Source organism: Syzygium oleosum, unplaced genomic scaffold, assembly GCF_021117445.2.
Source record: "Syzygium oleosum isolate NSW1041296 unplaced genomic scaffold, Sole_v2.1 Sole_v2.13, whole genome shotgun sequence".
In the NCBI taxonomy this organism is placed as follows: Eukaryota; Viridiplantae; Streptophyta; class Magnoliopsida; order Myrtales; family Myrtaceae; genus Syzygium; species Syzygium oleosum.
Genome location: NW_026607497.1, coordinates 6,095,954 through 6,117,660, shown reverse-complemented (window position 1 = coordinate 6,117,660; position 21,707 = coordinate 6,095,954). Strand labels below are relative to the sequence as shown.

The window sequence follows — 21,707 nt, the reverse complement described above, 5'->3', positions numbered from 1 at the left end:
GTTTTCGGTAACACTCTTTAACAAAATCCAGTTCGAAAGAGAACATAATTGGACAAACGGAAGAGTAGTTACATCTATAGAAAGAAACGAAAAAGGGTAAACGTAGAATTTCGTTAAATCTATTTTGTTCTCCGGAAGAGAACGTCATTATCTCAAGAAAGCAGAGGTCAACGTGCAAGGGACAGGGAAATTTCCGAGTGTCGAGGTAAGTCGAAGTTACGCGGAAACCCACGGTAGGCGAGTCAACAAGCAAATTTTAAGAAATGCGGTCACAACGAGGTGAAATGCACTAAGTAGACCAGACCAAATAGACCAGATCACACTCGGTATAAATAGGCAAACGGCCCGTGGCAAAAATACATCAGACGCGCAGACAACTTAGCTGTTAAGCTAATTGAGTGAGTGACTCGACTCATCCGCATCATGCAACCACTCATTGCATCTGTCCTTAACCATTTCGAAATATTATTGCATGAACATTTCTTGGACGAGTACTATTGGATATGTCTTGGTCATGTTAACTGCAGATTTTATGTGTTCCTTCTGGGACAGTCGGTTGCATAACCAACTGCTGTTTTGTTTTGTTTTTAATCTTATGTTGATTCTGAACGGGGAAGTAGGAAAACAGAAGCCATGGAAGTCATGAGCAACGGAGCTCCATCGATCGGCAATCATTCCGATCAAGAGATGGAGAATCGAAAACCCAAAATAAGAGCAGTGAATCTGGGGGGCTGGCTCGTCACAGAAGGATGGATCAAGCCTTCCCTTTTTGATGCAATCCCCAACAAGGACTTCTTGGTACTGTGCCGCACGTAATTGCCTTGGTGTTTTCGTTGCTTATTTAACCGATGATTCGTTTGGTTTCGGCGACTTTTCTGATCCTGGAAGTGTGTATAATGTGTAGGATGGGACTATTCTTCAGTTCAAATCAATGACGGTCAGAAAGTTTCTCTGTGCCGAGTCTGGTGGAGGAAGCCGAGTAGTCGCCAACAGCTCAGGGACTCCTGGTGGTGGCAAACACCCCGCAGGTTCCGGTCCCCGATGGGAGACCTTCAGGGTGAGTTAGCTTTACGCAGATAAATAACATTTGACTTTGCAAACCCGTGATGCTAGTTCGGCAATTAAGGAACGAACTTGTGTCCAGATTAGATGCATAGTACACCAAGTGCAAATAAATTAAGATTTTTGGGCTACCGCCATTAGGGTATTGCTCAAGTATTCCATTGTCAGCGATGTTCGGGTTATCTCACGGGGACACAGCCGATGCAATTACGATAATTGGTTTGTAACTTTTACATAAATAATTTTCCAGTGCTTTGAATGTGTAGCTGTGGAGAATCAGTGAGGTGCTCTTCAACTTTAGGGTCGCCAACAAGCAATTCGTCGGCCTGGACTCTAGTGGGGATGGTGTCGATTTGGTGGCTACATGTGATTCACCAGGAACACGAGAAACCTTTGAGATCGTGAGAAACTTAAATGATCCAAACCGTGTTAGAATCAGAGCTTCCAATGGTTTCTTCTTACAGGTCATCAATCGCTTTCCCTTCCCTATATCTAATAGAAGAATAACGATAAATCTACTAAGACCGATCGAGAAATTATTGCATGTGCGTCATACATGTACTCAAATGTACTTGAACCGTTAGAACTATTGAAATCCATATGGGGCTTCCCAACCAGACTTTTTCTAGTGCATAGATAACGTTCCCCAAATAATTACTTAAGACTAGTCTAAAAAAGTGGATGTTAAATATGGTCCACTTATTTGAAAGGCCATCCTAACTACGATTTTAGTCCGTCGCATCATATCATAAACATATTGAGTAGACAAACATTACCCCTTCGCAGTTATGTTTTAGGTGGACACTAACCGAGTGAAAACTTTTCGAGGCTTATCTGAGGTAGAGAGATCGAGAGCAACAACAAAAAGATTAATAAAATAACGCTTTATAACATCAAGTGATGGGTACTTGATCTTTTAACGAGTGGTCAAGGGGGACTTAATTTACAATAAAAAGAGGGTGATTAGAATGTGTTTTGCAGGTGAGGACAGAGAAACGAGTGACAGCTGATTATCAATATGACGAGAGCGATGCTTGGGGAGATATAGATCCATCTGTGTTTGTGACGAGCTTCATCAAAAGATTGGAAGGCGAGTTCCAAATCACGAATGGTCTTGGACCACGAAAAGCCGCCGAAGTCATGAGGGTATGTAATTATAAAACTCTTATTTGAATATAGTCAAAGTTCACACTTCTCAAGCCAATCAAATCAATCAAATGATTTTTTCATGCCCGGATTATAGCTTTAACTAAACTCACTCCACGAGAAAAAAAAGTTGATTTTTTTTAATCTTTTTGGTATTTTGGCTTGCGAACGTGCTAATTCTAACCGATGATCATTACTGTAGTCATACATAGGAGTTGCGGTAGCTGCTACAGTTTCCTGCATCCCTTGTATGCTCCTGATAGGGTCTTTAGTCCCGACAGCGTACTACTCTCACTTTGTACCGGCAATAGTAAATATTGCGCATGTAAAATGATACAATATAAAATGCAATATATAAAATGAAAATATGAATAGGACATCATATGATATGCACAACCTACTCATACCAAGCTCAAGTAACTAATTATTGAACTTAGCTAGAGGTGATAGGCTTGGTCATAATGTCAATATTTATACGCCCCATCATCTTATTTGTTGGAATCTTCGCAGTGAAAACATCTAGTTGTGATCCAGCTATGAGTAATTCGCATTTATAAAAAATGGTTCTTGACCTGAAGTGTTGGGTTCTTTCGCGATACACGTCACCCATGCTCGGATTTCCTCTGTAAAAAAGTTGCAATCATGGCAACACATGGACAAAACCACCCGTTTTTCGACGAGATATACTTGATCAAAGAAGACTGATTCACAAAAATTATTTATTAATTGGGGTGTCAAATTGTGATTAGGCGTTGAATATGGTATACCTATTTAAATGGAAAAAAAGTGTTAGAAAAGTCCTAAAACTATTTCATTTGTGCCAATTTAATCCTAAATCCTTTGATCTAAAATCAATTCAGTCATTTTGGCTAATTTTGGCAGAATATTGTTGACGTGGACGTTGACCGGCCTATGTGGCACCGCCGGCGCCAACATCAACATTTTAAATAATTTTTGAATTTTTTTATATGTTTTTTTCTCTCTTTTTTTCCCTCCTCCTTTCCTATGATGGCCGACAAGGGTTGGTCTCGCTTGACTGACCGGTTAGAGGCGTGGGCCGGCAAGGTTGAATCTCGCCAAATTTGGCAAGGTTGGGCCTCGCGGCCCTAGGCGAGGCTGAGGCCAGTGGCCGACAAGGCTTGCTAGAGGCCAATGAGGTCAACCTCGCCAGACCTCACATCTCGTCGGTCGCCAAGGGCAATTGGCTTGAGGAAGAAGCAAAGGAATGAAAAAAAAAGAAAAAGAAAAGAACGAGAAACAAAATAAAAAAATAAAAAATAAACGAAAAATAAAAAAAATAAAGAAAAAATTTGAAAAATATTAAAATATTGTCTAAAAGTTCTATAGGTCAGCACCAGCTGTGCCACATAGGCCGACCAGTATTCACGTCAGTATTATTCGGCCAAAATTAATTGGAAAGACTAAATTGACTCGGATTCATATTCAAAGGCCTACTTACAATTTGACATGTCACTTAGTAACTCCACTATTCTACTTTTCCAAAAGCAGAAAAGAAAAAAAATTTAAGCAATAATTTACCCAAAATTTTCGTGTCGATTTTCATTCTTTTAAGGGGTAAACCACACTTTTTCGCGTGGATTTTTATTTAAGGGGTAAAACGGTTTATACTCTTGATTCGATTAAAAAACAATTCTCTTATCTGATTAAATAACATTCTTCTATCTCAAGCAATAATTCTTCGTAACATCAATATTCAAATGAATATTTACAAAAGAATAAGACGACCGTACCTATTACATTTTTATTCGATGGATATTTGCAATTATTTTTATAAGTAGATATCGTTGCGAACACGGAGTCTGTACTAATGTGTGCATAGCTATAACTTAGTAAGACTTAAATTGAAGGTATGAATTGATGACAGGAACACTGGAGAACGTTCATAGTGGAAGAAGATTTCGAATTCGTAGCCGAGAATGGATTGGACGCTGTGAAAATTCCAGTAGGTTGGTGGATGGCGAGTGACCCAAATCCCCCACCCCCTTATGTCGGCGGTTCGTTGGCCTTTTTGGACAAAGCCTTCTGTTGGGCAGAGTGAATCTATTACCATCTTCTCAGCATCTTGTTAAATACAAATGCAGTAGATAACATATCAGTCAATTTTTTTACTTGCAGGAAGCATGGGTTGAAGGTCATAACTGACCTGCGCGCAGCACCTGGTTCCCAAAATGGCTGGGAACGGAGCTCATCAAGAGATGGGTTCCAGGAATGGGGAGACACAAATGAGACCATCCAACAAACCCTCCGTGTCATAGAATTCCTAACGTCCCGGTAATTAATCAATCTGTGGTTCACAAACCTTATTCCGAGTACAAATCATTCGGTTTCGCCTATGTAGATACACGAAGAGCCCGAGCCTTTATGCCGTCGACCTTCTGAACGAGCCACTCACAGGGACGCTTCCTCGAGAGACTGTCAGTGGGTACTACATTGCCGGGTACAAAGCTGTCCGCAAGCACTCCTCCGCTGCTTATGTTATCATGTCCTGCATGCCTGAAACCTCCAGCATGGAGCTGCTGCTCCCCGATGCGAGCGGCCTGGACAGGACAGTTGTGGATATGCAATGCTATTTTCTGTTCGACACAGAATTCGACACCATCCAAGATATCCTTCCTTTCATATACAAAGATAGCGTTACCCAAGTGGACCGTCCCGCTTCATCAAATGGACCTCTCACTTTTGTGGGTAAGTCCAAACCCGCAACAAAATTTTCATGGCATTGATGCCACATATTGTTATGTACCAGTTTTCGTGTGTGCATGTGTATATTAGAACTGTGGATCATTGTTAGTATTGTGAAATTGCAGGTGAATGGGTAGTGGAGTGGGGACCGAATGATGCAACAAAAGAACAGTACCAAAAGTCTGCGGAGGTTCAACTGGAAGCATACGGACGAGCCACGTTTGGATGGGCATATTGGACTCTCAAGTGCGCAGAAGACCGCTGGAGCTTGGAATGGATGATCAAGAACGGTGACATTAAGCTTTAGATATTACCTTCAGAAACTCATATTTATAAGTCTGCACTTTTTACCATATTGTAAGTTGTAAGCTCTGATTATCTTTCACCGAGTAAGCTTTTAGTCATCTTCGAAAGAAATATCTGTCTATGCAAAAGCTTCAGAGCACATGCGATACCTCGTAAATTCCGTAAAGATATTTACTTAGGTAATAGTAATCATGAGACTGTCATGACTTATAAAAGATTTATTTTACTATAATGTAGTAGCAGAATTCTATTGTTCCATGCCTGGGACAATAGATTTTTTTTTCTATGATGGTATGTGTCAAGAAATTATTGGTAAAAAAATAATCGGTTTATTTTTTTTCATATAACTTGTTGGCAACTTATCAGTTATTATGCTTGAGGTGTATGGAAGGGCAACGTTCGGATGGGCCTACTGGACCCTCAAGAATGTCAACACCAAGTGGAGTCTTCAGTGGATGATCAACAATGGTTACATAAAGCTTTAATCAGTTTACCTATTCGAATTGTTTCGGTATATTCCATTACATATGCACCCATATAGTCGATTTTCGTGATGATCAATTATTGACCTTGGTCAGAGCGCATTAAAGTGGAATAATTAGCTTTCAATATTTCTGATTGGTTCATGGCCACGAGCAAGATTGACAACGCAGGCTTCGGCGTTGGATGGTGCTTGTAACAGTAATCGCACCATACTTGGACTAAACACGATTGCCCCGATGCGATTACTTTGTGGGCCAACTTAATCGAGTTTAACGCGCATAGTGGAAATTGGTAGCCGTGTGATGACGGACCAACTCCTTCACGGTATCAAAGCTTTGAGCCATGCATGGTATTTGCTACCCTGTATGGAAGGCTTTCTAACTTTTGACACGTTGGGGGGCTACATTGATGGACTCTTCAACTTTGGACTTCTGGGTTACAGGGAGCTTAGCAGCCATCACTCAAATCAGATATTTCGAAACGAGTGTAAGACTTTAATGACAATTATTTGACGATAGTTGCGCTGTTAGTTTGCCAATCGTAAAATGAAAAAAAAAAACAGATTAAGGTATTTTTATTGTTACACTCTGATTTCACAGTGGATGGCGGGGGATTTAATAGGTAGTTGATGTTGGTCGTTTATTAGTCAAACAAACTAAAAGGTGCCTTGTTCCACGTAAAAAAGACGTGAGTGCGCACGTGGATGAGTTTTAACACTAATCAACGATCATTATTTTTTATTAACTATTTTATCCTATTGAAATAGTGTAACTATTCACAATAGAGTGGCGGTTATTTTTTTATTAATTAATTTGGAATTTTTATTTTCTGCCTAACGGTTATTAGGCGCTTTTACTACCTTTGGAATGTTGTGTCTGTTCGAACATAACTTCTTAACCTTTACCTTGGAAGGTTGTGCCTTTTCAGACATAACTTCTTCACATTTGAAAAGTTGTGTTTGTTTAATGTATATAATTTTTCAACGTTTTTATTCATTATGAAGAACAAACGTTTTCATTTCTTCCAAGAGATATACAGCCTTCTTTTTCAATTGTTTCCCTTGAGAGATCCTAGAGAAATACCGTAATTGCTATATGGTATTCTCACTGAGATTTTGTTATATCCTGGAAGATTTTTGCCAGTAACCATTAGCAACATTATGGGGTAAATAATTCTTTAAAGAGAGTGTTATCACGCCTCAAAGTCTAATTCCATTTTTTCCCGTTCCGATTCATGTGGATTTTTTTCAATAATTTTAAGGAATTATTCGTTCAACAATGAAGTCAGAGACAATCAAAGTTATGAATCGAGTTGTTCCGGTTGCATTTGTAACAAAATGGTACTGACAGTGGGGTCCCGAGAAATTTAATATCATGAAGACGAGGTAGGTTGCCTGCTCTATGATTTAAATTGGGAAGTTTTGAATGAGAAATTCGAACAATTACTCGGGAGGAGTAGAGTGGAAGATAGGGGTGTGCAAAAGAACCAGGACCCGCCCGGGACCGCCCGGAATCGGACTGGAACTGGTGGTTCCCAAGGGAACCGGTCCGGTTCCCGGTTCCCGGTGTGGAACCGCCCACCCACCCACCCGGACCGGACCGGTAATATAATAATAATATATTTTATTTTTTTTTAATTTTTAACTAAAAAAATCTGACCAAAAAAAATTTTAAAAAAGAAGAAAATTTGTTATCATGTCTAAAGGTCTTGTGTAATTGGGATAACCTTGGTCATTTTTCCCAATAATTGATGGGTACCTACTTGATTTATGGATGATGTGGTTAATATAACCGATCATAGTGTATGAATTGTATGGAAAATTATGTTATTTTCTTTTTGTTCTGTTGATCCGATGTTGGTCCACGGATTTTTTTTTTATTTGTCTAGGAAAACTTGTTGGGACCGGTTCCATAGACCACCCGGGAACCGGACCGGACCGGTGGTCCGGTTCTCGGGTGGATCCATGGAACCGACGGGTGGTTCTCGGTTCCAATTTTTGGAACCGGTCCTGTAGCGAGAGGTCCACGGTTCTGGGGCGGGAACCGCCCACCCGGACCATGCACACCCCTAGTACCCACTTGATTTATGGATGATGTGGTTAATATAACCAATCATAGTGTATGAATTGTATGGAAATTTATGTTATTTTCTTTTTGTACTGTTGATCCGATATTGGTCCACAGATTTTTGTTTTATTTGTCCAGGAAAACTTGTTGGGACAGGTTCCATAGACCCACCCGGGAACCGGACCGGACCGGTGGTCCAGTTTTCGAGTGGATCCATGGAACCGACGGGTGGTTCTCGGTTCCAATTTTTGGAACCGGTCTTGTAGCGGGCAGTCCACGGTTCTGGGGCGGGAACCGCCCACCCGGACCATGCACACCCCTAGTGGAAGATGATGATGATTGTAGGTACTTATGATGGCTTACTGTCTCTGGATGTCTTCTGGTGCAGCAAACTATAGTTGTGCTGAGCTTCCAAGACATGTATGCATGACTTTCATCAACAGGACATCTGATTCTATTATGCTAACCATTTTCAAAATGTTTTTGCACTATTGATTCAAAGGACACTAAGGCCTTGGAACAGAAGGAATGCATGTGCAAGTTACTTTTCTTCTTTTATGGTATTTTAGCGTGCTTATACGTGGATGATATGCTTATTTGTGGACTAATTATTGTGACTAAGAAGTATCTAACTTCCATATATAAAATGAAAGATTTGGGTGAAGTAAAAACTATCTTGGGTATTAAAGTTAAAAAACATAGTTAGGTTTATTCTTTGAGCTAAGTAATTACTTGGAAAAGATGTTAAATAAATTTAAACATCTTGGTTTCAAAAAGATGAGTACTCCATTTGATTCCAGTATTAAATTAAATTATAATATTGGTAGAGCAGTTGCACAACTTGAATATGCTAGTGCTATAGGGTTTTTAATGTTTGCGGCAATGTACTACACCTGATATTACCTTTTCCGTGTATAACTTGAGTAGATATACTAGTAATCCAAATATAGAACATTAGAAAGCTATTACCAAAATTTTTGGTTTTCGTAAGAGAACTAAAATTTGGGATTGTTTTGTAATAATTATTCGGCTATATTAGAAGGATATACCGATGCTAGTTAAATTACAAGTGTGTGAGATAAACATTGCACATCTTGATGGATTTTCACATTAGGTGGATATTATGTATCTTGGGCGAGCAAGAAACAAACATGCATAACTCACTCAACGATGGAATCTGAATTCATTGCTTTAGCAACAACTAGAAAAGAGGATGAATGGATTAGAAATTTATTATTGGACATCAAATTGTGGCCTAGTCCTATGCCTCCTATTTTTGTTCATTGTGACAGTTAAGCTGCTTTGGCAAGAGCTTATAGTAACACTTATAATGGTAAGTCTAGACATATTAGTCTAAGAATGCATATAAGAAACAATTAATTTAGGATGGTACCATAACAACTGTTTTCATGAGGTCAAGAAAGAATCTAGCTGATCCCTTCACAAAGGCTTTACCAAGAGACATGGTAAAGATGACCTCAAAAGAGATGAGACTGAAATCTTTTAACTAAAATAACCAATGATGGTAACCCGACCTAATACTAGTAAATCACTAGTTATGAAATTTAATGGGTAAAAACAAGTTACTGAAAGTGATTGTTTGATACTGACATTAGACCAGACATGAGAAATCAATATCGTCTATTACGTTTTGTAGGTAAGTATATTACAGAGTGTTATTAGTAATAGGAACACATACTAAATACTTCACCTATATGAATTTAGAAATGGTGCCGCTTCTTATGCAAGTTGGAGTTGATTTCTAGAGAGCTCATGAAATAGGTACAAGCATAAGGCCATAATAATGCTAAGTAAATTAGAACTTCTCGCTGAAACAAGAGATTAGTATATGTGCGGTATATCCGACTCTATTATCAAAGTGGCAAGTGTAAAGCATAACTACTTGAAACTTTTACAGAATTTTGAGGTACTTGCATTGCGTAAAGGTTTAACTCAAAAGAGACCTTTATATATATTAGTCTCATGGAAATTTTGGCTGTATATTTTTAATGTTTTATTTTGGGTTAATACTACGAAAAACCCCAAACTGGTACATTTATGACAAGTTTACCCAAAACTAATTTTTTGACTATGAAAAACCCCAAACTGGTACACCTATGACAATTTTACCCTCTATTAGTTTCCGTTAAATTTTACCATCAAATTTTTGAGTTAAATGACACTTGATAGTTGACGGGTGTACCAGTTTGAGATTTTATTCTTCGTCTGTCACATGTGTACCATTTTATGATTTTTCGTGATATTAATTCAATTTAACGGATGGTAGATTTGTCACAAATATATCAGTTTAGGATTTTTGGTGGTCAAAAAATTAGTTTATGGTAAATTGTCACAGGTATACCAGTTTGGGGTTTTTTATGTTAAAAAAATTAGTATGGAGTAAATTTGTCATATGTGTACTAGTTTAGGGTTTTTCATGTTGTTAATCCTTTTATTTTTGTAATTTGTTTTACAAATAGAGTGGAGGATTATTGGTAGTTTGTTTGTAGCAAACTAAGGGGCGCCTTGTCCCGCATCGAAAGGATGTGAGTGCGTACACGGACGAAATTTGGCATTAATCAACAATCATTATTTTTTATAAATTATTTTATTCTATTGAAATAGTGTGACTGTTCATAATAGAGTGGCGGTTATTTTTTATTAATTAATTTTGAATTTTTATTTTCTGCCTAACAATTATTAGACGCTTTTACAACATTTGAAAGGTTATGCCTGTTCGAACGTAACTTCTTAACCTTTGGAAGGTTGCGTCTAGTCGGACATAACTTCTTTACATTTGAAAGACTGTGTTTGTTCAACATATATAATTTTTCAGCATTTTTGTTCATTATGAAGAATAACTGTTTTCATTTCTTTCAAGAGGTATACAACGTTCTTTTCCAATTATTTCCCTTAAGAGATCCTGAAGAAATACCGAAATTGCTATATGGTATTTTCACTGAGACTTTATTTGTATCCTAGAGGATTTTTGCCGGTAACCATTGATAACGTTGTGGGGTAAATAATTTCTTAAATAAAATTTTATCACACCTCAAGATCTAACTCAATTTCTTCCCGCTCTAATTCATGTGGATTTTTTCCCAACAGTTGTTGATGACTTTCTAGAACCTTTAAAAGGACAATAGGTCAAAATGCAGCAAGAATTCACATCGTATGGTCCTATGGATTCGGATCGTGACCCCAACAATTATGATCCGAACATTGCAAACGCTATGATTCACCCGAACGTCGAGGCCTAATGTGACTGTAATTATTGCGGAAGCCCTAACGATATAACAAAAACATCCTCGGATTGTTAAGATGTTTTTATTATTTGGTACGAAACGCGTGAATTCCGTCGGATTGGGAGCAGCAGCCCTGCTCTTCCACGAACAGAATCACTTTTGTCCGTGTCCTGGCTTCCCCAATGGCAAACATTAATAAAAAAATTTTTGGTTATCAGGTGCTTCAAATATTTTGGCCATGTGATCCCAAGAGGACGGGGCAAAATGAAGATTCTCAAAAGCATAGAATCCCTCTTTTCTCTTTCTTTTTGGGGACGAGTGATCCCCTTCTTCTTTACCCGGTCTTGCCCATTTCCTAGAAATTTCACATACAAAACTTACGAAAATAATTTTGCATCGTCCGGGTGTTTTATGAGGTCAATGAATTTTAGCCGTTGCATCGATTGGGCTCCTCTATCATTAGGATTCGCATGATTCAACGGCCGTTATTCACCAGGCTCATATGTACTCGTTCCACGGAATTATTGCTCGCGTATTAGATATTTGAGGAGACGAAAGAGGGAAAGTGACAACAACTTAATTGGAGAGAGGAAAAGATTTTGATAAATAGAAAGAGAGAAACGGACTCGTTGACTTGACCTGGATGTAGAAAATGGACAACATGCTAAAGAAAAGTGGAAGAAAATTTACTTAGTCGAAGGACATCCGATAAAGAGTGCACTTTAAATACTTATTAAGTATACTTTATTAGAAGGTTTTTGCTAATGAGTTCTCTCAAGGCACTTGTTAACTATATTCAAGGAAATATTTTCATTTTTGTTGGACTACTTAATATAGCACGAAAAACACAGTATACGCTGTTTTGAAGATACTTTTTTGTGCATAACACAAGGACAATCAATTCATAAGACAGTATACACAATTTTGAAGATACTTATGGAAATATTCTTGCATGGTCCGGGTGTTTTATGAGCTCAATGAATTTGAGCCGTTGTGTCGATTGGGCTCCTGTAGAGGATTGACATGATTCAACGGTTGTTATTCACTGAGCTCATGTGTACTCGTTCCATGAAATTATTGCTTACGAATTAGAGACTTTTTTTTTTTGGTCGGTCCTACTCTATCTCTCACTCACGATACACACTCAGACTTGCGCCCCACCTCTTGCAGGGCGTGGGCGTCGAAACCCACATCTTAAACTACGCGGCCCTACCCCTACCCCCCTGCGAAGGCGGGGATTCGAACTCTCCACCTCCCCCTTCTCAAGTGAGAAGGGTGGCCACTGGGGTAAACCCCCAGTGGTTGAATTAGACACTGGAGGAGACGAAAAAAAGGGGAAGCAACGAGAAAGTTAAACGGAAAGGAAAAGATTTTAATAGAATGAAAGGAGAAGCATGAAGTGTCCTTGAGATGCTTATTAAGTATATTTTTTTATTTAGAAGGGGTCTTATTAATGAACTCTCTCGGGGCATTTATTAAATATATTCAAGGAAATAATTTCATTTTTATTGGACCCATTACATATAACATGAAGAACATAATATATTGGAAGTGATAAATTTTCTTTATTGTAATGTTTGACAAGTGCTCTCACGACACTTATTAATAAAATTCTATTTAAAATAATACAATTTTGAATGTACTTTTTGTGCATAACACAATGACAATCAATGGATTTGAAATCGTGAAATTTCCTTAATTAGTTTCTTAATGATCATTTCGGTAACACTCTTTAACAAAATACTATTTGAAACAGGAAACATTATTGGACAAATGAAAGAGTAGTCAGATCTATATAAAGGAAAAAAAAAGATAAATGTAAAATTTCCTTAAATCTATTTTGCTGCCCGGAAGAGTTAAGAAACATCACTATCTGAAGCATAAAAGACACATCATCGTGCGAGGGACGGGGAAGTTGCTGTGCTGTTGACCAAAGTCAAGTCACACGAGAACCCATATTAGGTGAGCCAAGAAGAAAAGTTTAAGAAAAGCATTCGCAATGAAATGGAATGCAAGAAGTAGATGAGATCACTCGGTATAAATAGACAGATGGCTTGCAGCAAAAATACATCATACACGCAGACAACTCAGCTTTTAAGCTAATTGAGTGAGTGGCTTAACTCATCCCCATCATACAAGCACGCATTCCATCTGTCCTTAACCATTTCGAAATTTTATTATATGAAAATTTCTTACACAAGTACTATTGGATATGTTTTAGTCATGTTTATTTTATGTGTTCCTTTTGGGATAATCGGTCGCATAACTAACTCTTGCTTTGTTCTATCCTGATTTTGAATGGGGAAGCAGGAAAGCAGAAAGCATGGAAGGCATCAGCAATGGGGTCCAATGGATCAGCAACCATTCGGATCAAGGGATGGAGAATCGCAACCCCAAAATAAGAGCAGTGAATCTGGGTGGCTGGCTGGTCACAGAAGGATGGATCAAGCCTTCCTTCTTTGATGCAATTCCCAACAAGGACATGTTGGTACTGTCCTACACGTAATTGCCTTAGTGTTTTAGTGGCTTTTTTAACCGATGATTCGTTTGGATTCGACAATTTTTCTGATTATCGAACTGTGTATAATGTGTAGGATGGGACTGGACTTCAGTTCAAATCAATGACGGTCAAGAAGTTTATCTGCCCGGAGTCCGGCGGAGGAAGCAGGGTAGTTGCCAACAGCATGGGGACCGGTCAAGTTGCCAAACGCCCAGCAGGTTCTGATTCCTGTTGGGAGACATTCAGGGTGAGTTAGCTTTGAGCAGACAAATAACCTTGGGCTATGCAAATCCATGACGTTAGTTCGGTGGTTAAAAAACGAACTTGTGTCTGGATTAGATGCACAGTACACCAAGTGCAAATAATTACCCATTTTTGGGCTACCACCAACGTATGGGTTTTGGCTCACGTTTTACATAGTTGGGACTTTGGTGGAGTTATTTTACGGGGACTAACATTGAACAAAGGGACGGTGACCGATGCAATTACAAAGTTCCCTATCAGTTAAGTAAAACTCAGATCTTTCAACTTGGAAATAGTATGGATATATTCTCCTATTGACAACAATTTTCTGACTACAATAAGTGTCATTTTCAAAGACGATAATCTTGTGCATTGAGCTACAGATGATTTGCTGTGTTTTGTGTGTGCAGCTGTGGAGAATCAAAGAGAGGCTCTTCAACTTCAGGGTCGCCAACAAGCAATTTGTCGGCCTGGACTCTGGTGGGGAAGGGGTCGATCTAGTGGCTACTTGTCACGCACCAGGAGCATCAGAAACCTTTGAGATTGTGAGAAAGCCGGACGATCCAAGCCGCGTTAGAATCAAAGCTTCCAATGGCTTCTTCTTACGGGTCATCAATCTCTTTCCATTTCCTTTATCTTACACAGGACTAATTCTAGATCTATCAGACTGGCTGAGAAATTACTGCATGAACGTCGTACATGAATTGATATGTACACGATCCATTAGAACTAGTCTACTAAATTGGACGTGAATTATGATCCACTTATTGGAAGGGCACACTCAGTTATGGTTTTAGCCCGTCGCGTTATTTTATGAACCAATTTAGTAGATCAAAGTGATTCTCTAGGCATCAGCATGTTAGATAGACAGCAGCCGAGTGAAGACTTTTCGAAACTTATTCAAAGTAGAGATTGAGAACAACTAAAAAAGAAGAGCGATTATGGTAGGACAATTTGTTTTGCAGGTGAGGACGGAGGAACGAGTGACAGCTAATTATCAATGTGACGAGAGTAATATGTGGGGAGATGAAGACCCATCTGTGTTTATCATGAGCTTCACTCAAAGATTGGAAGGCGAGTTCCAAGTCACCAATGGCTATGGACCACAGAAAGCCCCCAAAGTCATGAGGGTACGTAATTATAATACTCTTATTTGAATATAGTCAAAGTTCACGTGCCGTCGCGCCCACGACCCTTGTCGGCGCGTGAGGGTGCGTGCGGCCTCCTCCGGCAACCCACCGCCCCTCATTTTGCTCGTCTCGACGAGCACTTTCTGTCTATGCAATAAAATTCAAGTTTTGACGAAAAACAAAAATCGAAACATGCATGAACAGATCGGGGACGCGAAGAAAATCAACAAAAACGAGGCCGAAACGAAAAAACAAGCAGTATACACTTCAATGTTAGAGATGACACACATGCATGATCGGGAAACAAGTAAACGTGCTCCGATACCAATGTTGGGAAAACTCAATCCCCGATCAACACATTCGAAACATATTCGAAACAAATTCGATCAATGTGGAAAACGTGCCTAATGACCATCAACTTGTATCACTGATCGTACAGGCATATCACACAACGAACATACCCGGTATTGTCACAGATTAAGTGCCACTTTGCGCTTGAGAGTTCTTCGATCGTCTTTCGTACTCGTTTGCGTTCCGAAGGAAAAACAGAGAAGACATTATGTTCGAAGGAGTGTGTTCTTTTGCATATGGAAAAACACGTTAGTTTTTCCAAGGGGTACCTACTATTTATAGCGATAGGCAAATAACTACCTTGTGGGCCCTTGTGGCTCACGGGCCGGATTTGGCCCATCATGGGTGGTCTACCCATTATGTCTTTCAGTTACATTAAGCTTTAGATATTACCTTCAGAAACTCATATTTATAAGTCTACACACTTTTTACTATATTGTAAGTTGTAAGCTCTGATTATCTTTCATCGAGTAAGCTTTTAGTCATCTTCGAAAGAAAAATCTGTGTACACAAGCTTCAGAGCACATGCGACGCACCTAATAAACCTAGTAGATTTCGTGAAGATTTTTAGTTGGGTAATGGTAATCATGAGACTGTCATGACTTATAATGGATTTATTTTACTATAATGTAGTAGTAGAATTCTATTGTTCCATGCCTGGGAAAATAGATTTTTTATTCTGTGATGGTAAATTTCAATAAGTATTGGTAAGTGTCCAGAAATTATTGGAAAAGAAGATAACAAGTTTATTTTTTTTCGGCTAACTTATTGGTAACCTATCAGTAATTATGAAATTATCAATTTGTTTACTAACTTAACAACTTTTATTTCTATAATTTACTGCCGCTTTCGATTTACTTAACCTTATCGAACTATTAACTTAAATTATAGCAACTTACCAACTTTTCATTAAATAAATTACCCACAAATTTTGGATTGCCAATTCTCATTGTAGTCACTAACCAGCGTTTAACTTTTTCTTTTAATTTACCAATTTTTCTATTTATTTATCAACTTTTATTTGTACTGGTTAACAACCCCTTACATTTACTAACTCATTTTAAAGATTATCAACGTTAATTAGGGAGAGCAAATGTCCAAAGAATCCTAAAATAGGGTGGCCAATTTAGTCCTAAACTCTTCAATTTATCAATTTAGTCCTAAACCTTTTAACGATTTGTCAATTTAGTTCTTTTGATCAATTTTGGCTAGAAATTGCTGACTTGGCAATCTAATCAGCGCCGTGCCACGGCTAACGCTAACATGGACAATTTTTACAATTATTTTTTAGATATCTTCATTTTTTTTCTTTTGTACTCAAATTTTTTGAATTTATTATTTTTTTCTTCTCTATTGTTTTTCCCAAAAAAAAAGGAGGGGATATCCATGGCCAGAGGCTAACCAGTCAGCGATTAAGATGAACGGTGTGAAAATTGCAAAAATTATCCACGCACCATGTGTCGTGACCCACCCAAGGTTGGCCAATGGATTACTAAGCCTAAACTTAGGCTAAACTTAGCTCGAGCTCTTCCAAACCCAAGTTATATTTTTATCTAGGAGTTGCCACTAATCTATTTCATAACAAGTCGATTAGAAATCCAAGTAAAGTATTGGAATAATTACTCATACGAACAAGAGATCATGAATTCGGGGAATTAATGAAGCTAGATTACCCTTTCGATACCATTTCATTTATTTTAAAAAAATATATACAGGCAGCTTGGATTGATTTTATGCTAGATACTAACATGCAAGGGAATGATCATGCGGGTACGCAATCATTAAAAATAACAATCAATAAATAAAGCAAACAAATTGCAACTCAATAAATTACACAAACTAAAGCAAGCAACTATTTTGGGGTTTTCTTTTATCTCAAACTTAAAGACTAACCTATATGACATGCAAATCCTAATATGCGCCGAGTCTGGCGGATATTTTCTTACGACGAGAAAGCCCAAAACTGAACGATATGACGTGCTTACAAAACTTTGTTGCTGATTTGATTTGCGAATTGGGTGAAGGTGAATGGATGGCTGAGTGGCAAGTGAGTGGAGCTACGAAAGAAGACTACCAGAGATTCGCAAAGGCGCAGCTTGTGGCGTATTGAAGAGCGACGCTCGGATGGGCATATTGGACCCTCAAGAGTGTCAACACCAGCTAGAGTCTTCAGTGGATGATCAACAATGGTTATATAAAGCTTTAATCAGTTTAAATATTCGAATTGTTTCGATATTTTCCGATACATTTACACTCATAGTCGATTTTCGTGATAATCAATTGATGACCTTGGTGAGAGCGCATTGAAGTGGAATAAATAGCTTTTACTATTTCTGAACGGCTCATAGCCATAAGCAAGATTGATACGAGGTGTGTAGAAGAAATTATGTACAGGCAATGAAAGGCCAAGAACGTAGGCTTCGGTCTTGAATGGTTGCTTACAACTGTAATCGCACCATACTTGGACTAAACATGATTGCCGCGATGGGTGCTCTCTGAAAGTTGGATTTCTTGATTGGATCATGTTAATTTAAGGTTTAACATACATAATGAGACTTGATAGCCCCGTGACAACGGGACAACTCTTTCACCATGTCAAAGCTTTGAGCCTTGGAAATTTGCTACCTTGGGAAAGACTTCTGATTTTTAGCACACTGGTGGCTTACAATGATAGGACTTGTTTGAGAAAATATTAGGTGCATAAGATACTCCACGTCAGCCATACATTGAACCATCTGGCGGCTGACACGTAGCGAGAACGGGCCCACTGTCGGAATTTTCAAACTCACCTTCTCTTTCTCCTCCCTCTCTCTCTCTCTCTCTCTCTCTCTAAGGTCTCTCTCCGTTCACGGCCAAGTTCATGACTCCACACCCCTCCGGCTCCACACATCCGCGACCTGCTCCACACCTCCGTGACCTCAGCTCCTTGTCACCATGAGGGTGTCACGGTGGCAGTTGCGACCAAGAATCGAGGTTGCGACGCCATGGCCAACTGAGATCCGAGGTCGCCAACGGCGGTCGCAGCCTCACTCAGAGGGTCTCCATGTCCAAATGGCGACCTCGACGAGGTTGCCCATGGCGTCGGCGGCCTCGATCCCTCATCGCAACATAATGGGCGACCTTGGATCGAGGCGCAAGTCGCAGTGGCGTGCCTGCGCGCGAGACAAAGATTGAATCGGCAAAGAGACAGAACACAACCACCACTTCTTCATCGAATTCCACCTTCACAGTTTGATTTTTGTTTTCCCCTTTGTTAGTCTGTTGAAGATTCTTCATTTCTTGAATTTTTGTTGAGCACGGAGAATTAAAAAGAAGAACAGTGGAGGTTTTGATTAGAGAACTGGAAATTTGTGAAACTTCATCAAATCCTGTGAATGAACGGAGAGCTGAGCTGTGAGGTCGAACTTGGGAGAGAACTTGGAGAGAGAACAAGCAAAAAAAAGAGGGTTAATTAAAAAAAAAAGCACAAACTTTAGGTTGTGGGACAATTCTGGCCCGAACTTTTTTTTGTTCCATAAAAGAGCACCAACTTTAGGTTGAGGGACAATTCTGGCCCGAACTTTTTTTTGTCTCATAAAAAAGCACCAACTTTCATTTAAATCCCAAATTTGGCCCCCCATTGACTTTCTATCTGAAGTTACCTTTGTTTGAGAAAAAATGTTATGGTGGTGAGCCTGACGAATCTCTTCCATGGCGTCTGTCGACGGACGGTGGTCTACAGCTTCAAATTACAACAAAACGACGAAGTTTGGCCAGAAAGATTCAATCTGGAGATATTTTTGACTTGCCGGTGAAGTGAAAGAGACGAACAGTTTCACCGTTATTCTTCAAGCTGTGGTTCAGAGAATAAGACAATGAATAATGCTTTAAATCCAGTCAGCAAGTCACGTGGATTTATTGCTAAGGTGGAATAGTCAAGTTGGAAAATCAATGGTTTTAAGTTAATAAGGGCCATATTTGGGATTTAAGTGAAAGTTTGTGCTTTTTTACGAGACAAAAAAAAATTCGGGCCAGAATTGTCCCTCGACCTAAAGTTGGTGTTTTTTTACGGGACAAAAAAAAGTTTGGGCCATAATTGTCCCTCGACCTAAAGTTGATGCTTTTTTATGAAACAAAAAAAAGTTCGGCCCAAAATTGTCTCTCGATCTAAAGTTGGTATTTTTTTTTGGAATTAACAAAAAAAAAAAAAGCAAAGAAAAGAGAGAAAATGGGGAAAGAGAAGAAAAGATGTAAATTTTTTTAAGTCTGACAGTGGGCCCCTTTTTGCCACGTGTCATGCGTCGAATGGTCCAATATATGGCTGATATGGAGTATGTCATGCACCTAATATTTTCTGACTTTTCAAGTTCAGACTTTCGTGTTCTATGTGGACTAATAAGTATTAGTCAAATCATATATTTCATTACGGGTGGGACCCTAATGGCAATTATTTAAAGGTAGTTCAGCTGTCCATCTTTTCCCCCCAGTTTGCCAATCATAAAATCGAAAAAAGGCTGGAAAATTGTTTAATCAGTCTTAAACCTATTTTATATATGTCAATTCAGTCTTAAACTTTTTAATTTTGCCAATTTAATCCTAAGTCTTTGCGCGAAATTTTAATGTAATTATTCCGGCCAATTTTTGCCAGAAATCGGTAATGTAATGGTTTAGTCATTACCGGCCGTCTAACATGACATACTGCAACGTCAGCATTTTTCGGCAAAAATTGGCCAGAAGGATTATTGTTGCGGAAACAAGCGATCAAATAATAAAATAGATACAACAAGAAAAATAAATCGGGTACTTGATTTACGTGGTTCGATCGATATGACCTACCTCTACGAGGAGAGTAGCACATAATTTCACTATAGATCAAACGATACATCGCAAAATTATAACCACACTCGAGTCACTCTAACGCTCTCAGAGTTTTTCTGCCCCAATTACATTCAATAAGTCACAAAGTGTTTAGCTTTAACGATTCTTCACGAAAGAATCTCTCAATTTCACGAAAGATATAAATAAATCTTACCACAAGATTTAATTGGCTTTAACACTTGAATTGTTGATGTAATTCCTCGAAGAAAACCCACGCGAAGCACTCGCTTAGAAACGGCACACTTCAAGACCAATTCTTCATAAACAGAAAAGCCTAAATTGGAGGTTTCCTTTTCTTTGAATTTCCTGGATCAGACTTCAAACGAATGAAGTGGGCGCGGGACTTTCTTTCCTATCTTTCTTCGTCAAGGAAATTGCCGTGTGCTTCAGACACACTCGTATCCAATGGAAAGTCCAAGTCCAAGTCCAAGTTGGACTTTCCAATCTTGATTCCAATCTTGACTGCTCCAATACAGAAACAATATTTGTTATCTGCATTATTCGTATCCAATTCAGGTCGGGTTCGTTCAACGGACTCAAATTCGAGACATTTTTTTAATAATTATGTTGAAATTTTGCGCAAAAGTATAGGATGGCAAAATTGAAAAATTTAGAATTGAATTGACATATGTACGGTAGATTTAGGACTGATTGAACTGTTTTCCTGAAAAAAAGCTAAGGTATTTTTCGCGTTACATTCTAATTCCACATCTGGTGGCATGGGATGTATAGTTTGGTTCATAAGTAGAGTGACGTGAATACAATTGACGATGTCTTTCCAATGTAACGTGTGAATTCCGTCCGAAGACCCCACTCTTCCACGAACAAAATGACTTTTGTCCGTTCTACTCTAGTGAAGTCTATTTAATTTTGCCAAATAACATAGAATCCCCTTTTTCTTAACAACGTCTTGCCCATTTCCTAGTAATGTCACATATATAAATTACGAAATATTCTCTTCCACGAATAAAATGACTTTTGTCAATCCTAGTCTAGTGAAGTCTTTCTTTAACTTTTCTCAAAAAGCATAGAAATCCCCTTTTTCATTATCACGTCTTGTCCATGTCCTTGAAATGTCACATACATAAATTATGAAATATTCTCTTCCACAAATAAAATGACTTTGGCTCGTTCTACTCTAGTGAAGTCTTTCTTTAATTTTGTCGAAAAGCATGGAGTCCCCTTTTTTCTTTACCACATCTTGGCCATTTCCTAGAAATGTCACATACATAAATCATGAAATATTCTTGTATGGTCTGGGTTTTTATGAGCTCCATGAATTCGAGTCATTAAATTTTACGGGCTCCATATAGGATTCATATGATCTAACGGCTGTTATCCTCCGGGCTTATGTGAACCCACTTCACTTAAGTATTAATCATGAATTAGAAAATTGAATAAATAAAAAAGGGAAAGGAACGAGAAGTTGAATGGAAAGAGGAAAAGACTTTAATAGAATAAAAGGACAGAGCGGACTCGCTGTCTTGACCTGGACGTAGAAAATCCATAACATGCTATAATCGAAAGAAAATGTATTTATTCGAAAGGATTTATTAATGAGTGTCGTTGGAGCACTTATTAAGGTTCCGTTCGTTTCACGGAAAATAACTTTCAA

The 21,707-nt window shown here is 38.6% G+C and overlaps 2 protein-coding genes across 2 annotated transcripts; both read left to right on the top strand.

Moving 5' to 3' along the window:
• The first annotated feature begins 633 nt into the window (after positions 1-633).
• On the top strand, positions 634-5,218 carry LOC115674939 (glucan 1,3-beta-glucosidase-like). Its single transcript, XM_030597463.2, has 8 exons — positions 634-798; positions 905-1,057; positions 1,329-1,526; positions 2,044-2,208; positions 4,094-4,263; positions 4,345-4,500; positions 4,568-4,914; positions 5,037-5,218. The coding sequence occupies exons 1-8, from the start codon at positions 634-636 to the stop codon at positions 5,216-5,218; spliced, it is 1,536 nt and encodes a 511-aa protein (XP_030453323.1).
• Positions 5,219-13,094: 7,876 nt separating this feature from the next.
• On the top strand, positions 13,095-17,345 carry LOC130139699 (uncharacterized). Its single transcript, XM_056317242.1, has 7 exons — positions 13,095-13,118; positions 13,322-13,499; positions 13,606-13,758; positions 14,165-14,362; positions 14,720-14,884; positions 16,951-17,005; positions 17,260-17,345. Exons 2-7 carry the CDS (start codon positions 13,335-13,337, stop codon positions 17,343-17,345), a joined length of 822 nt encoding a protein of 273 aa, XP_056173217.1. The 5' UTR covers positions 13,095-13,118; positions 13,322-13,334.
• The last annotated feature ends 4,362 nt before the right edge of the window (positions 17,346-21,707 follow it).

Excerpts from the sequence above, each read along its gene's own strand:
- LOC115674939 (XM_030597463.2), top strand. The coding sequence starts at position 634 with ATGGAAGTCATGAGCAACGGAGCTCCATCGATCGGCAATCATTCCGAT. Across the intron at positions 4,501-4,567 it reads ATAGAATTCCTAACGTCCCG|ATACACGAAGAGCCCGAGCC; the intron begins GTAATTAATCAA and ends TCGCCTATGTAG. Across the intron at positions 4,915-5,036 it reads TGGACCTCTCACTTTTGTGG|GTGAATGGGTAGTGGAGTGG; the intron begins GTAAGTCCAAAC and ends GTGAAATTGCAG.
- LOC130139699 (XM_056317242.1), top strand. The coding sequence starts at position 13,335 with ATGGAAGGCATCAGCAATGGGGTCCAATGGATCAGCAACCATTCGGAT. Across the intron at positions 14,363-14,719 it reads CCAATGGCTTCTTCTTACGG|GTGAGGACGGAGGAACGAGT; the intron begins GTCATCAATCTC and ends TTTGTTTTGCAG. Across the intron at positions 17,006-17,259 it reads GCAAGGGAATGATCATGCGG|GTGAATGGATGGCTGAGTGG; the intron begins GTACGCAATCAT and ends AATTGGGTGAAG.